Below are 15691 nucleotides of genomic sequence, written 5' to 3' on the forward strand. Positions count from 1 at the left end.
TTATCTCGCACACCAGGCTAGACTGGAAGACCTTCTCAAACTCCCTTGAGTCTCAGCCCTTCAGCACAGCGGTTTTCAACCTCTTGGGTACGCTGACCCACGAGTCCAAATGTACTTGGCATGGTGACCCACTCAGAGCTTGGCGCCCTAGGCACAAACGATGACTGTGGCAGAACTAGATGGCACCCATCTGGTTCAGCATTCTTTTTTCCACAGTGGCTTAACCAGATGTTTTTGAGAAACCAACAGACATCGCACAAGGGGGCGCAGCTGCCCCCAGGACGAACCCCAAGCAAGTGGCATTCCAAAGGATTTGGAACATTTGCATATAGAGGTTACATTCCAGCCTTTGACCACCTTTCCCTTCTCCATTACTCCCTCTAATCCCCTCTAAGATTCTAAGAAACTCACTCTAGCAGCCAGCAGGACACGTTTTACTTGACCAGCATGTATATGCAGTGAAGAAAAGACACCAGCTAATGTATGACATGGAAGATACTGTTTCCAGGGTCAGATCTTGGTTTTCAAAATACAAAAGAGAGCATTGGAAAGGGCGGGGGGGGGGCTTTAGGGAGGGCTGGCCCGTAACCCACTTTCAGAGGCTTTGTGGCCCACAGGTTGGGAAACACTTTGCAGACAGTTGTGTTATTAAGACAGAGTCTCAGTCGTAATGAGAGCCCAAAGCATGCTTCCCAGAAGGAGAGAAATGAAAAAAGAAAGACTGTAGGGCTCTGGCTACCAGAACTCTATTCTCGTTTTATGTTTTGTGGTTCACTGGGCATCGCGGCCATGCAGTAAACAGATTCCTCTGCCTCTGGGTCTTGTAGAGAATCATGATATCCAGTTTGGGCTTTGCTTTTGAGTACTTTTATGAACACCTCATTCGTTCACATGAATTCATTTGATTTGCTTCAGAAGCGTGAGAATTTTCTGTATTGAAAAACAGATCTGCAAGTGTGATGACGTCCGGCATTGGGATAAGTGAGGTCTTTCCATATGTTTGGGATGGATGGTGACGGTCCTCGTGTGTGTGCATGCATGCATGTGAGACAGATTTATTAAAGGAGGCAAATTAATAGAAGCCTTTCATTTCGGGGGGGGGCAGATAAATAACCCCATCACAACTCATCTGTGAGTATATTAATCACAGGAGTCATTGAACACTAAATCTAAATAAAGTGAGCTATCAGGGAAGAGCAGGGCAAACAAACATTGCAGCTGTTATGTAGAGATGAATAAATCTTTTGCTTTACAGTATTGGAGGCTCTCTCTCCTCACCTTATCGAGCCAAAGTATAGTTGGTGTGAATCATGGGTTCTGCCACATTGCCTTGTTACTGCGAAAGACATAAGTTATCTTAGGCCCACCTGTCCCCGGGATGGATGTTCAGCTCCCCGGCAAACGTTATATTTAATAACTTCCTGACAGCCCACGCTGTTGTCCCTGGCCTTCTACGGAGGATTTCTTCTTTTCATTTCTCGTTTCTTTCTCTTTTTTATTATCAGCCCCACGTAGTCAAGTTTGTAAGCCGTCTCCTTTGAAGAAATCTCCCATCCGTTATACACCTCCTGAAATCCTAAAGGATTAGGGAGATGACAGTCTCCATCCATCTTGAGGCAGCAGAGCAAGTTGCAGTGTTTATAGATAACACCAGGTCCCCCTTAGCTGTGGCGTCTTCTCTCTCTCGAGTTTCCTTAATTCGTTTTCTGGTTGCTTAGACCCGATTCACTCGATCACTTTTCGATCATCCCACAGTGAGGTCTGCCTGGAGGTTCAGCTAGTTCTGTTTTCAGAACACATCTAACATATGAAGGGATTTCTCGGTTGGCAAATTCACGTGGTAAGGGTTCCACCGAACAGGGCCTTGGGAAAGCGCCAGGGTTATCAACTGGGGAGGGAAGCAAAGCATGGTGAGGGCCAAGATCCAGGCCCGCACGGTCACCACCACGATGTGATGGGGAAAATGACCACGTAAGGAAGGAATAGTGGTAGTGCCAGTCTGTGCACAATCTCATTAACCAGCATTTTCTCGTGAAAGTCAAGCCATGGGCAGTGATGTGATTTTTCCCGGAACATTTGAATATTTTCTTATTCAAGTTTAAATAAATATTAGAAATAGTTAAGTAGCGTTAGCAAAAGGAGGCAAATATACCCTGTACAAGCCTGGACCATGTACAAGCAGTGGGGCTTGTCCGTGCTTCAGGTTCCACAGTCCATCTAGCGTGATCGATATGCAGGGCAGCAGCCCTGATAACTATAGATAAATGGACCATATTTATATAGGTGGGGCAGAACATCTTCCATGGAAAAATACCACATGAGAAAATTTTCCACCCCGTCTCACCGGCCATGGTTCATCTCAGTGGCCACTCTGTTGAAAGTATAATCCAACAAGAGGGGAGCCTGCAAGATTTGCAGGGGGGGATCCCATTTCCCTGTCCCATCGCCTAGCCTGGCCATTGCTCTGGGCCCCACCACCCACCTTTGAGCTCGGTGGTTGCAGCAGCGGGGCATAGGAGTTGCTCCTGGTGCCTGGGAGTCTCTCCCAGCATCCTCTGCCATGGTGGCTGGGCCCAGAGCGGCTTCTGGTGTCCGCCATGGTGGCCATGCCCAAAGCCTCTCCCAACATCCTCCACCGCAGTAGCCGGGTCTGGAGCCCCTCCCAGCATTCTCCGCCACAGTGGTCAGACCCAGAGCTTTTTCTTGCATTCACCACCTCAACAGTTGGGTCAGAGTGGCTCCCTGCGGCAACCACCACTAGCTCAAGCACCGGAGTTACCCCGATTCACAGATTTAGGCAGATGAGGACTTGACTGTGCTCTTACAGATATGGATACATAAGGGTAACTTTAGTTTTTGCAGTGACAGACATCTGAATATGCGCATTCAGTTCCGAGTGTACAATGACTTGCGTATGGATTGATGCAGACACCGTGCACATCAGTCTTTAACAAGCCACTTGCTTGCGTGGGAATACTTGGCTGTATAGAACACCCTCCTCAGAAGGACTTTAGAAACCAGGTTAATTCGTAATAAGAGAAGGCTTGTAAATGTGAATGCTCTCTGGTCTGATCCTTCTGACACTCACTTCTCCCCCACCCCTTCTCCGAAACTCCCATTTCCCCCCTCCAAAGTCCTGGAGTAATTCGCTGAACATCGGAACCTCATTTCCATCTTCAGGTTGCACTGGCCTGCAATGAGACCTCTTGCAGAACTTCAGTTTGTTCATCCAGATTACTAGATACATCCTCATGTAGCGCTTTAGCACATAGCTCCATAGTTTGGAAGAGTTCAGCTTTTACAAATTGTCACACCTAACTGCCAATGCTGTTGTGGGGCGGGGGGGGGGGGGGGGTACACACACAAACATCCACACTTCAGATGGCTGTGGCCGAAACAAATGCAAACCAGGAGGGGGCTAGATAAGATTGGGAAAGCTGCAGGGAAATAGATAATGCCCAAGGATAATCTGGATTATCGACCCCAGTGGACCATTTATCATTTATACATCCCATGCTTTTTCACTTGTATATCAGATTCTGCCTATCGCTGATAAAGGACGCTAGTTTGACTAGCCTCAGAGTGAGCTGATAGCCTGCTTTATCCCACAAGGCCAGTGAGCCTGGCCATCCTTTGAGATGAGGAGTCACAGAGAGGCAAACTCAACTCAATTCTTTTTAACCACCTCTATGATTCAAAAAGGGGGATTGGGAAGGAACACGCAGCTGTCTCCTACTTCAGAGCTGTCTTCTGCTTTCCACTAAGGTCTGGGCTGTGACCCTGTTTATTTCATGACCTCACATAGCGTGATAAACTAAGGAGAGCTGTATCCTATACACAACGGCAAACCGGTAGCTTTTTGATGTGAGACTCTGCCCCAAGATCGTTCTCTTGGCCTTTTGTAAAGTGTGTTTGATGAAGGAGCTTTGACTCAGGAAAGCTCATACCCCCAAAATCTAGCAGATCTAGGGCTGAATCCAGACAACATTGGCAGTTTCTAGCGATTTCCCCATCCAACCACAGACCACCCCGCCATATTATTCCTCAGGGTCCCCAGTCCCCGAGGAGCAGCCTTTTGTGGATCGTTGGCGACATTAGGGAGGAAGCAGGAATGTTCTGTTCCACCAATGGAGTTTAGCCTGGATCCACGCTCCACAAACACTAATGCATGCACGCACTAAAAAACGACTGACTTCCAACAATACACACAACACTGATAGAGAAGAGGAAGGTACCTTCCTCGGCATGGCATTCCAAAATGATGGTGTTTCACATGATAAACCCCCCTCCTTTGTGGTCACCTGCACCCACCGTAGTCCTGACAGTGGATTAATGGGACACGCAAAGGAGGACTTCGGATAAAGACCTCGGTGCCCAGGTTGGTCTGTAGGAAATATCAATGTGGTGGTGTTTCCTAAGCCCCAAAACGTTCAGTACTGCTGTAATGTGTGTAAGCGGGGAAAATGAGGGGCAGAATTCTGAACCAGCTCAAAAGAAGTTAGCAGAGCATTTGTCTGTTAAAGCAGACCTGGGAGCAGGGGGACAGTCCATTTTCTATCCACAGCCTACCCAGCCCTGCTGCCACAGTTTTGGAACTAATTCTTCCCCTGACCCTCCAGTGCCTTCCATGTTGAGGCACTTCAGAACTTCAGAGCCAGTTTGGTGTAGTGGTTAAGTGCGCGGACTCTAATCTGGGAGAACCGGGTTTGATTCCCCACTCCTCCACTTGCACCTGCTGGATGACCTCGGGCAAGTCAGTTCTGGCACAGCTGTTCTTGAAAAAGAGCAGTTTCTGTCAGAGCTCTCGCAGCCCCACCTACCTCACAGGGTGTCTGTTGTGGGGAGGGGAAGGGAGAGGAGTTTGTGAGCCGCTCTGAGACTTCCTTGGGTAGTGAAGGGCGGGGTATAAATCCAATATCTTATTCTCTTCTTTCTCAGTATTTTACTTAGGGTTATTTACTTCATTTATGCCTCACTTTTCTCCCCAATGGGGACCCAAAGTGACTTACATCCTTCTCCTCTCCTCCACTGTATCCTCACAACAACCCTGTGAGGTAGATTAGGCTGAGAGTATGTGATTGGCCCAAGGTCACCCAGCAGGCTTCCATGGCAGAGTTAGGGTTTTGAACCTGGAGTCGTAATCTGAACAGATCCTAGTCACCACCGTACCATGCAGTATGGAGGTAAACCAGTTCTCTGCTGATCATGCACACAGGTAAATTCCATAAGTGTGTATATAGTGTGCCAAATTCCTAAACTGCTGCTTGGAGGAGAAGAAATTTCTAATTTTCTTTTGGAGGGCTGGTTTTTTGTTTTAAGAATGTCATAGTCTGGGGCATGGGCAGTTGGGATATGGGAGAATCAAGTGCAATGATGTAGGAAAAGGAGCATGAGAAGCAAATTATGGGGAGTGAAGAAGGCCTACCTAGTGGCAGCTCATTGGTGTCTAAGGATGCATATTTCACGTGGCACAGTGCAAGTTACCAGACCCTAATACTTGCAGTCAGGGTGGTTAAAGAGAGTAATGAAATATGGATTTTTCTCCCCTTTCAGAAAATCCTTATGGGTGAAGTGGGGATTGTTACAGGCCCCAGGGTTCTGTGGTTGCTCCCAGTTTGTTTAAAACAAACCATCAAACAGAAGGGCTTTTTGTTAGCAGAAACTTCAAACATTCCCCCCCCCTCAAGAGGCTTAGCAGCTAGCTAAAAATGCAAATAAGGATCTTAGCAAGCGACTGTCACCGATGTAGCAGAGCAGCTAAGAGTGTTATTGGGAGCCAGAAAGTTCCTGGTTCAAATCTCATTTCCGCTTCAAACTGACCGGGTGGTCTCAGGCAAGCCATTATCCTCCTAACCTCAAGACACACAGACACACACATTCCGCCGTAGGCCGTATTTATTATTTGTTTATTATTAATTTAGACTTTTAGACCACCCTTCCCTGCAGGCAGGGCTCAGGGCGGTATAGAAAAAGGGAGTCCTGGGTTCCCATCCCAGAGAGGTGTCATAAGAAGGACGTTGTGCTGACGTACGGTGAAAACACTTTGAAAGTGCTATATCAATGCTCAGTATTAACCCACCAAGACAGGTCACATTTCGTGGCCTCAGACTTTGTCCTTCCGCATTTCTGCACTCATTGCGGTGTGTCTTGCGTGGGAGGATCACGAGCAGACATCAGGGACAGGCCAGTTCGTGACTATGGGTTGGATCCCGTCCGCTTTTCCACTGCATGTCACTTCCTTTACGACAGCCCCACATCCCACACGACTTTTATCCATGCAGGTCCCATGATCCCCAGCATAGCCTTTTTGGTGGTCAGAGGAAATCCCATCTTCTCCCTGTTTCACCAGCCAAACATCTGGTCGCATACAACCCTTCACCTCCTAAAAGTAAAGGGTAAAGGTTCCCTTGCTCGAAAGCCAATCGAGTCCGACTCTAGGGTTGCGGTGCTCATCTCCGTTTCAAAGCCGAAGAGCCAGCGCTGTCCGAAGATGTTTCCGTGGTCATGTGGCCGGCATGACTAAACACCAAGGCGCACGGAACGCTGTAACCTTCCCACCGAAGTGGTACCTATTCATCTACTTGCAATTTCTTGCTTTCGAACTGCTAGGTTGGCAGGAGCTGGAACTAGTGACGGGAGCTCACTCCGTCATGCGGCCCACTTGGGTCTCGAACTGCTGAACTACCGACCTTCCACAGCCTGCAGTTCAGCGTCTTAACCACTTGAGCCACCGCAGCTACACAGCGGATAAATATTTTCCAGGGGTTGTTTTTTGCAAGTGTATTGAAAGTATGACATATTCTGTCCCCAGGTTCCGCCCATCCCGCCACCACGCCCTTTGGACCATCGCCTCACCATAGCAGTTTCCTGCCTACTAGCCACCTGGCAGGTAGGTGTAAGTAAACCCTACCTTTCACATTTATCAATACGTTTAATATGTTGGATGTTTTGGTTTCCAGTGGATCAACAATGCTCAAAAACCCTAAAACGTTTGAGGATTGCGCAGGGGCTTCACCTCGGCTAGTAATTGCTAAGCAACCGTCCCTAGTCTCGTCAGAAAACCGTTCATAGATGCCTCCCTGTGCAAGATAACCTGATCAGACAAAAACGGTCCTCTCTAATTGCCATAGTTCTAAGGCCGTCTACTTCCAAAGCAAGTGGGGGCGTCTTTTGTATTGGAGCACTTATTAGTTGCCTTTGGAAAGTCTGCCAGTCTTCCTGAGAATCCCACAATGATGACTTCTATCCTCCAAAACAGAAATAGAGTGCCCATTTGGATTGCAGAATCCTCTCTAATCCTCCCGTATGTCGTGCCAGACAGCCTCAGCGGTGCTCACATTTAAGGGACAGGAAGAAAGAGGCATTGTTCTATCTGTGCAGAGGTGGTGCCGGAGTGACGTTTCTCTAGCTATGTGCCCATTTCTAAGCTTGAGTGTTGGCTTCCACTAGGCTGGAGGCAAACAAACAAAAAAAGGGCAGTTAAAATTACCCCAAACAAGTGCACAAATTCTCATAAGTTGCTCTCCAGATAATGCTCTAAGGAGGCTTATCATCCATCAGGGTGGGCAACAGGTGGTTCCCCCCACCCCGTGTTTCCGTACAGCCTCTGAACAAAGGGGGAGAGGCTGTGGCTCAGTGGTAGAGTACTAGTTTGGCATGCAGAAGGTCCCAGGTTCAATCCCCAGTGTGTCCCGTTCAAAGGATCAGATAGCAGATGATGTGCAAGACCTCTTCCTGGGACCGTGGAGAGCCACTGCCAGTCTGAGTAGACAACACTGACCTTGATGGACCCAGGGTCTGATTCAGCATAAGGCCGCTTCATGTGTTCACGTGTGTGTTAAAATGTAAGCATTTGTCTTACCACATCAGACCAAAGGTTCAGACACAGACAAGACAGCTCATTTATTTAGGTATTTGTAGGCCACACTTCTTGCCAGTGGGAACCCAAACAGCATTCTCCTGTCCTCCATTTTCTCTTCACAATAATAAATCTGTGAAACAGGTTAGGCTGGGAGAAGGTGACTGGCCCAAGGTCTCCCAGGGAGGATCCATGGCGGAACGGGGATTCGAACCTGGGTTTCCCAGATTCTATTTAGGGTATTCCTGTGCTGCCTCTTCAGAGTCCTGCTCGAAGCGGCTCACAGTTAAAAGTACATCATGATATTAAAAACAAGGCCCCATACTGCCTTTGCAAGCTCCTAATCTCTGGGCCTGGTAACTATCTCCTGTCGTGTATCTCTAACATCTAGTCACTGGAGGTGAACTGCCTCTGAATGGGGAAATTCCCAGTCTCTTGCCGTCCTTGTTCAAAGCCAGTTCGTAGGAGCAGAAATAGTTCTGAACGCCAGTGAACAATGCTTTGTGCATGTGTTGATCATTGTTTTAATGACGAAGAAATGGCAATTTGAACGTAGGGCGGCCAAAGTTTCCTAGCAGTGCCAAACTTGTCCCTGTTGCAGACGCTCAGACTTTTCCCAGCCATTTAGGGTGGTTGGTTTGGTCTAATTTGTGCATGCGCCACAGTGCAGCATTGCAAAGGCCTGGCGATTTCTGGGGCTCCCTCTCTCCAGTGTCATCTTACTTGTACAGGAGTCCTTTGTTATCCTATACTGCAGTTTCTCAGCTGTGTCAAATTCTTGCTTCATAGTTGGGCCTATATAGTGTGACTTAACACACACAATCCCAAAGAGAAAGAGAGGATCAGTATATCAAAGGGCATTTAATGCCCCCCTGAGGTTTCTGCAAAGGCCGTAGCTTCTCCTGCCTACCTACCACACAAGGGGGGGGGAATCATGTCAGAAATCAGTTTACAGCTTTCCCTTCTGCCCTTGCGATTCCAGGTGGATCTGGTTTCAGCTCAGTAGCTGTGCCTGTCATTTCGGCTCTTGGGCTGTTAACTTCCAGCTTTCCCTCTCCCTTTGGCACGCCTGGAGCTTAGCTCCAGCACCTGTTTTATGGAGTAAGCGCTCAAAATCCCTTCCCCATTTTTAACATGCTGGGAATTTTCTGTGTAAAGAACCTTGCAATGAGAAGGATCAGCTTAAAGTCCGGCCTAATCCTACTTGGATTCAGACTATTTATAAAAAAGAAAAGAGGGGGGGGGGAAGGAGAGAGAGAAGGGGGAGGGGAGGAGGGGGCGCGTTTCGTTTCTCCAGCATTCTTGGCTCAATGCCGGCTAAAACCCTGTTTGCCTTTCCAGATCCATTTAGCAGGTCAAGCACCTTCAGCGGCCTTGGGAACTTAGGCAGCAATGCCTTTGGAGGATTAGGCAGTCATACTCTGAGTAAGTACTGGCTGGGTTACTGCAGACAAACCTCCTCTCTAGAGAAACCACATGCTCACATTGAAAGCAGCTGCCGGTGGTTTTATTTAAACTTTAAAAAAAAAAAAAAAAACCTCTTTAATTCCTAACCTCCATCCTCCTTTTTGGGGAAAAACAAAACACTGCACCTAAGTGTTCCAGGTCTCTGTGGTGGGAGCTTTTCCACAAGTTACCCTTCATCCTTCCTCCACTGTGGGGTGGGCCGTGGCTCAGTGACAGAGCATCTGCTTGGCATGCAGAAGGTCCCAGGCTCTATCCCCAGCACCTCCAGTTGAAAGGACCAGGTAGTAGGTAGGTGATGAGAAAGACCTCTACCCGAGACCCTGGGGAGCTGCTGCCAGTCCGAGTAGGCAATACTGATATCGATGGTCCAAGGGTCTGATTCAGTATAAGGCAGTTCCATGTGTCCACCCAGCTACTGTGCTTCCCCTCCCTTTGCTCTCATCTTGGAGAAAGGCGCCCAGTTAACATCTTCATTTTCTTCCCGTCCCTTCGGTCCGCTCATTGGAACTGATTCTGAAAGGTGTGGGGTTGTGCTCTATGAAACCAGCCAAACTTCCTAAAACCATAATATTGGAACTATAAATTGTTTGTCTCAGCTAGAAGCCTTGGTAATGTCCAGAAATCCTCCTGGATTTTCACACTAAGCCAGTCCTCTCGTTTGGGGGCTTAATTCAAGCATTAATGACCCCCAGTTCCACAGAAGAAACACTAATGGGTGCTGCAGCACTGAAAATCTCAATCCAGGAGTCAGGGCTGCACCTAAGGGTTCCCAGTCTGGTTGTCCTGAGTAATATCAATTCACTTGAATCATAGAATCATAGAGTTGGAAGAGACCTCCAGGGTCATCTCATCCAACCCCCCCCCTGCACAATGCAAGAAATTCACAAATACCTCTCCCACACACACACACACACCCCAAGGACCCGTGCCCAGAAGATGACAAAAAAGCCTCCAGGATCCCCAGCCAAACTGGCCTGGAGAACAATTGCTTCCCGACTCCCAAAGTGGCCATCAGCATTTCCCTGGGTGTGTAAGAAAGGGCCACGAGGACTAAGCACTGATTGAACCCTTCCTGCCCTCCCTTCTCGTGATCTGCCTAAGTTCACAGAATCAGCATTGCTGTGAGATGGCCATCTAGCCTCTGTTTGAAGGCCTCCCAAGAAGGAGAGCCCACCACCTCCCTGTTTTGCATTAGAGGCAATGGCTGGCACTCTTAAGAGTGCACCCATGTGGACGTGTCACGTGTGCTATTGTGTCACAGTGGCTTTACCCGTGGCACCGTTACTCAAAGCAAACCTAGATGCGGGATATTGCAGCTTTAAGGTCTTCACGGTGTAAGCCAGCCCATTCAAAGATACTGTATGCAGTCATAAGAGGCAACCGTAGAAATCCCCACAAACACTGATCGCATCAAGGTCAGCCGAAAGTTATTTGAGCTCCTGTGTTCCATATTTATGGATCCCTGACCACAGCCGTGCCTCATGAGAGCGCCTTTCAAAAAGTAAATTGAAGGAGTCAAGCCATGAGAGTTGCAAAGAGAGTTGAAAGGATACAATTGGGCCAGTCTTTCTGGGAGAAGAGCCCGCTGGGTTGGGACTCGTTATGTTTGAACGAGGCTTCAAAAATACAACTTGCTGACTCTTCATAAAGGAAGTTGGTGTGATAAAAGGAACCGTCGTCACATGCGTTGTCTCTGGGACGGTAGAGCTGTACAAACTGTCGCCAGGGAATGTTGCTTTGCATCCTGTCAGATGGTTGCCAAAAGGGCTGTTGGATTCTGTTTTACCTGGCAGGCCTAGAAAGGAGCCCCTTTCCCAGAGCCAGCCCCCTCCCAGAGCCCAGCCATTTACCCCTCCATTCATCCTAGAGGTTATTTTGAGTATTGAAAAGAGTCCCCCAGTAGGTCGTGCTCTCCTGAAAAGAATGCTATATGGAGGACAGCTGGATTTGCCGATAGGAGCTTCTTCTTCTTCTTTTTTTTTTTTAAGGGAAGGAGCGTTAGCTGGCTGGAGAGGGAACCAAAGTGACTGATCTGTACCAGTGAGCCAGGGACAGAGAGAGCGAATCGCTATGTTTGGGCTTAGTCTGTTCACCCCAAAATCAAAGATCTTAATCACCGCTTCCCACTGCAGGTGGCTGATCGTTTTTAACTAGCTGCATTCTCTTTGTTAATGTCAGTGGCGGGGAGCGATAACAGTGCCAGTTTAGCCACAGATATCACAGTAGGGGAACTGGGTGATTTGGGAGTTGCCTCTTATCTTCAGAGCGAACAGCCTCATTACTTCCACAAAGTTACTCAGATCTGGAGTTAGCCTTTTTTTTTCTGCAGAGACTTGAAACGGCTGCTGTTTCATTCCCCGGTTATCAGAGCTCTCCTGCTATTACCATTTTTTAAGTGTCTTTTTCCCCCCCCTCCAGCCTTGAAAGGAAAAACTGTGCTGGTAATTGGCACTTTTTTGCTGAACTGATGTGGGACAAGACCTCTTTTGTTCAAAGGGGAAGGCAGTGAGTTAACCAGGTCTTTCCCCTTTGTTCCCAATTCCAGGTCACAACAGCATTTTTGCCCACAAAGAAGGGCCAAACCTCCAGAGCTTTAACAATCCACACGAGCCATGGAACAGACTCCACCGGACACCACCGTCGTTTCCGACCCCCCCTCAGTGGCCCAAACCCGGTGACTCCGAGCGGAGCTCCTCAGTGACGAATCATGACAGAGACCGGGAGTCAGAGAAGAGGGAACTTTCCACAAGCAAAGAGGACAGAGACAAGGAGAGGTGAATGGGAAAAGTTATATGCTGTGGAGAATGACCTCAGTTTTGTTTCGTTTTTTATTATTTATGTATGGGAAAGTCGTATGTTGCATTTAGAGTGTGTCAAGTAAATATCCCATAAGGGGTCTCGTTTGCATAATTTAAAGTCAACTTGGGAGTGGAGCATTTGTATCCAGTTTGCGTATCAAAGGTTGGAAGCTAAGCAGGCTGGCCATGGTCAGTCCCTGGACCGGGGACCAGGCCACGTGGCAGAAGGCGAGATGACCCACCATCTCTGCTCGTCCCCTACCTTGAAAACCCATGGTCCAGGGGTCACCCTGTGAGGGTTGCAACTTGATGGCACTTAATTAAATACATTAAGGAGTCTCATTTTGAATCATTTAAATTCTAGCTTTGGAATGGAACATTGGCATCCAGTTTGCATGTTGCAGTCACTACAAATTGCTACATACAACTTCTGTGGCCACAGGGGGAACCGTTCCCACATAGCCGCTCGCCTTGCGAACTGTTCTTCCGATAAATGTCGTACACATTTAAACAGAACAGTTTGGGGGGGGGGGGAGATAGTGAAAATTGCCCTGTTTAAGCACTGAGCTGAATCTTATCTATTGCTTGGTTCTTGAACATGTGATTTAAAATGGCCTCCACGTGCAAAGCTGTAACATGTAAAATGGCCCTTCAAGGGGATGGAGATGATTAGCTGTAGGGCCCCCCAAAAAGGGAGGAGAACAAATAAATGTGCTGCTGAGGAATTTTGTATGATTTCTAAGCCTCATTTGGCATCCGCTCTCTAATTTTGCTTGTGAGGACGACGATTCAATCAAATGTCCTAGAACTTTGCGCAGAAATGCTTACTTCTGCAGCGGGAGTCAGCTGGACCAAACTTGGTATCGCTGCTCAGTTTCTTCTTTTTTTAAACTGGAGGATTTCTGTTTTTTCCTCAAGAGGTTGGCAGGAAAAGTCTTCAGATGCACAGCCAAATGTCAGGGTGGCAGCCAAATTGTTTCTGTAGTTCCAAAGGCAAATGAGACCGAAGGATTGCAAGTCAAACTATACCCTTATAAGATTGTGTATAACTTGCTACTGTTCTTTACTCCTTGCCAAAGGGAATCATGGGAAACGGTCCCCCCCAAAAAAGATGCTATGTTATGCAGATTCGGTAGTTGCTCATTGGGTATGATTTTTATTATTCAGTCTGATCATAGCCATTGAGTTTCCTTAATAATTTGTCTCTCACACACAACACAACCCTGACAGGCCAACATACATTTTTGCTTGTTTTGGCTTGAGTGCCCCATCCTGCTTAAGTCTAGAGCACAGAGAGTGTTTATAAATCATCAGTATGATTCTCTTATTGCAAGCATTACTTGGTTCAGCTATTTTACAAAGATTTCAAGGTCAGAAACTTTCAGGCCCAGGCAACTAAAGTTTAAATTCAGCCAAGTGTCCTATTTCAGGCGTAGTTTTCTTGTTTCACATTACGCTCTTTTCAGGCATTTGGTATTCATTGTTCTTATAGTCATTCCAACTGGGTTCCAAAGATGTTAGCTTTTCTGTGGCTGCTGGAAAAGAACCAGCAATTTCCTTCCTTTACAATGAGGATATTACTGACAACATATAACTAGACCTGTCATAACTTGGCAGCACGCTAACCATATGATATATCTTCCTCCAGGGATCTTTTGGACAAAAACAGACATTCAAACAGATCCTCACCAGCTTCAGCTCCAGTGACTCACCAGATCAGCAACCTCATCCGTAGCAACAGCCTGACCTCCAACGAACCCACCAGACAAGTAGGACTCAGTGACAGAGAAAGGTCTAAAGAACCAGAGAGAGACATTCCCGACCGGCTGAGGGACCCTCCTCCAATCGTGGAGCACAAGATCAAAGAAAGCCGCTCTCCAGTGAAGGAACCACCAAGCCATGACAAGAGATCCTCAGAGGACAACACAAAGCCAGTAATTCAGTCTGTATCTCCCTACAGCAAACCTGCACTGAGCGAGAGCTTGAAACTCAGCAATTTAATGAACAAGGACATTGAAAGAAAGCCCGAGCTTCCAACTGACCTTCAGAAAATAAAAAACGACATCAAGGTCAAAGAGGAGCGCAAGGAGGATGGGGACGTTTTGGTTGTGAGCTCAGAACCTTCACAGCATTCCAGAACTGTTGAGCACCCACCGCCACCTTCCTTGCATGGATTACCACTGCCCCATACAATGGCAGCCACGATGCCTCTCTCCATGAGCAGCGTCCATCAGATGAACAACATGAATGTCCTGGACCGAAGCAGAATGATGACCCCATTAATGGGCATGAATCCCTTGTCGGGCAGGGAGAGGCTGCCCCATCCTGGGTTTTCTTGGGACCCAGTGAGGGACCCATTACGAGATGCCTATCGGAGCTTAGACCTGCACCGTCGAATGGACTTCCAGCTCCGAGCAGAACCCATCCACAGGTTCCCCACCACTTCTGGATTCTACGACCATGAGCGTTCTTACCGAGACAGAGAGCCCCACGACTATAACCACGAGAACCTGCTCGAAGCACGGCGTGAGCAGGAGAGGCTTCGACAAGTGGAGGAGAGGGAGCGGTTGCACTTACGGGAAGAACTGGAGCGTGCCAGGATGCAGCACTTGCACCCATCCCCTATCGAAAGTCACTTGGCACACGTGCCATCCTTCATGCCTCATCTTGGTGGGATGCATTACCCCAGACTCAGCCCCTCCGCAGCCATGCACAACGGAATCCTAAATAGGAACCCCCCGCCCACAGCCGCTTTGAGTGCCCCGCCCCCTTTGGTACCAGCCAATAGTACAAGACCTTCCTCTCCCCGCCGGACTACTCCACTCACAAACTCAGAATCAAGAGACTATTCTCCTTCTAGGAACCCCAAAGAAGTTGAGGCGCGATAATCCCTAACACGCAGGATGAATTTAAAACTCGCCTGTAAATATAGGAGGAGGGGAGAAAAAAATACCTTTTAAAAATGCACTGCTGTAAACTTTTTTTTTTAAAGACTGTAAAATTTGTAGAAATTAAGCACAGTTCCATAAATAATTTGGGGGTGGGACGGGGGAAGGGTCATAGGCTACAAACCTGCCAACCAGACGGTTGTTGAAAATGGAAATTTAATATATAGGTCTTTGATTTTTTTTTGTTCTGTTCTTGTTGGGTTTTTCTTTCTTTCTTTCTATCCTTTTTTTTTTTTTGCTTCTGTACTGAGTTAAATTACCAAGTTTGTACATTTTTTCCCAAATGTGAGAAACATTTTTAATGAATTTGTATTTTTTTTAATTTTCTGCTCTTTATTCACTTAAAAAAAAAAAGCATTTGTTTTGAGTTTGAATTTAGTGGCCTCAGATCCTTAAGTAAAACAAAAGCCACCCAGGGTTTCTTAAAGTATTATTTATGGAAATACTGCAGTTTCTTACAGTCCACTGTGAGGTTCCCGAATTGAGGCCACTCACTTCTCTTGGTACTTTGGAACTGAAGTTACAGATATATATTAAAATAATAATAATAATAATGTACAAAACCTATGTTTGTTTTTTGCCTTATATTATGAAGAAATGAGAATTTTTTTGACTTCTTG

The 15691-nt window shown here is 47.3% G+C and overlaps 1 protein-coding gene across 1 annotated transcript in view; it reads left to right on the forward strand.

Moving 5' to 3' along the window:
• Positions 1–15088, forward strand: part of FBRSL1 (fibrosin-like 1) — a 197846-nt gene extending 182758 nt beyond the window's left edge. Inside the window, exons 14-17 of the mRNA XM_015423778.1 lie at positions 6812–6889; positions 9200–9283; positions 11871–12099; positions 13772–15088. Coding sequence (XP_015279264.1) covers positions 6812–6889; positions 9200–9283; positions 11871–12099; positions 13772–15011 — 1631 coding nt within the window. The 3' untranslated portion in view covers positions 15012–15088. The remainder of the gene's footprint in view (positions 1–6811; positions 6890–9199; positions 9284–11870; positions 12100–13771) is intronic.
• Positions 15089–15691: the final 603 nt, after the last annotated feature.

This window comes from Gekko japonicus, unplaced genomic scaffold, assembly GCF_001447785.1.
Source record: "Gekko japonicus isolate JY-2015 unplaced genomic scaffold, Gekko_japonicus_V1.1 scaffold137, whole genome shotgun sequence".
NCBI lineage: Eukaryota > Metazoa > Chordata > Lepidosauria > Squamata > Gekkonidae > Gekko > Gekko japonicus.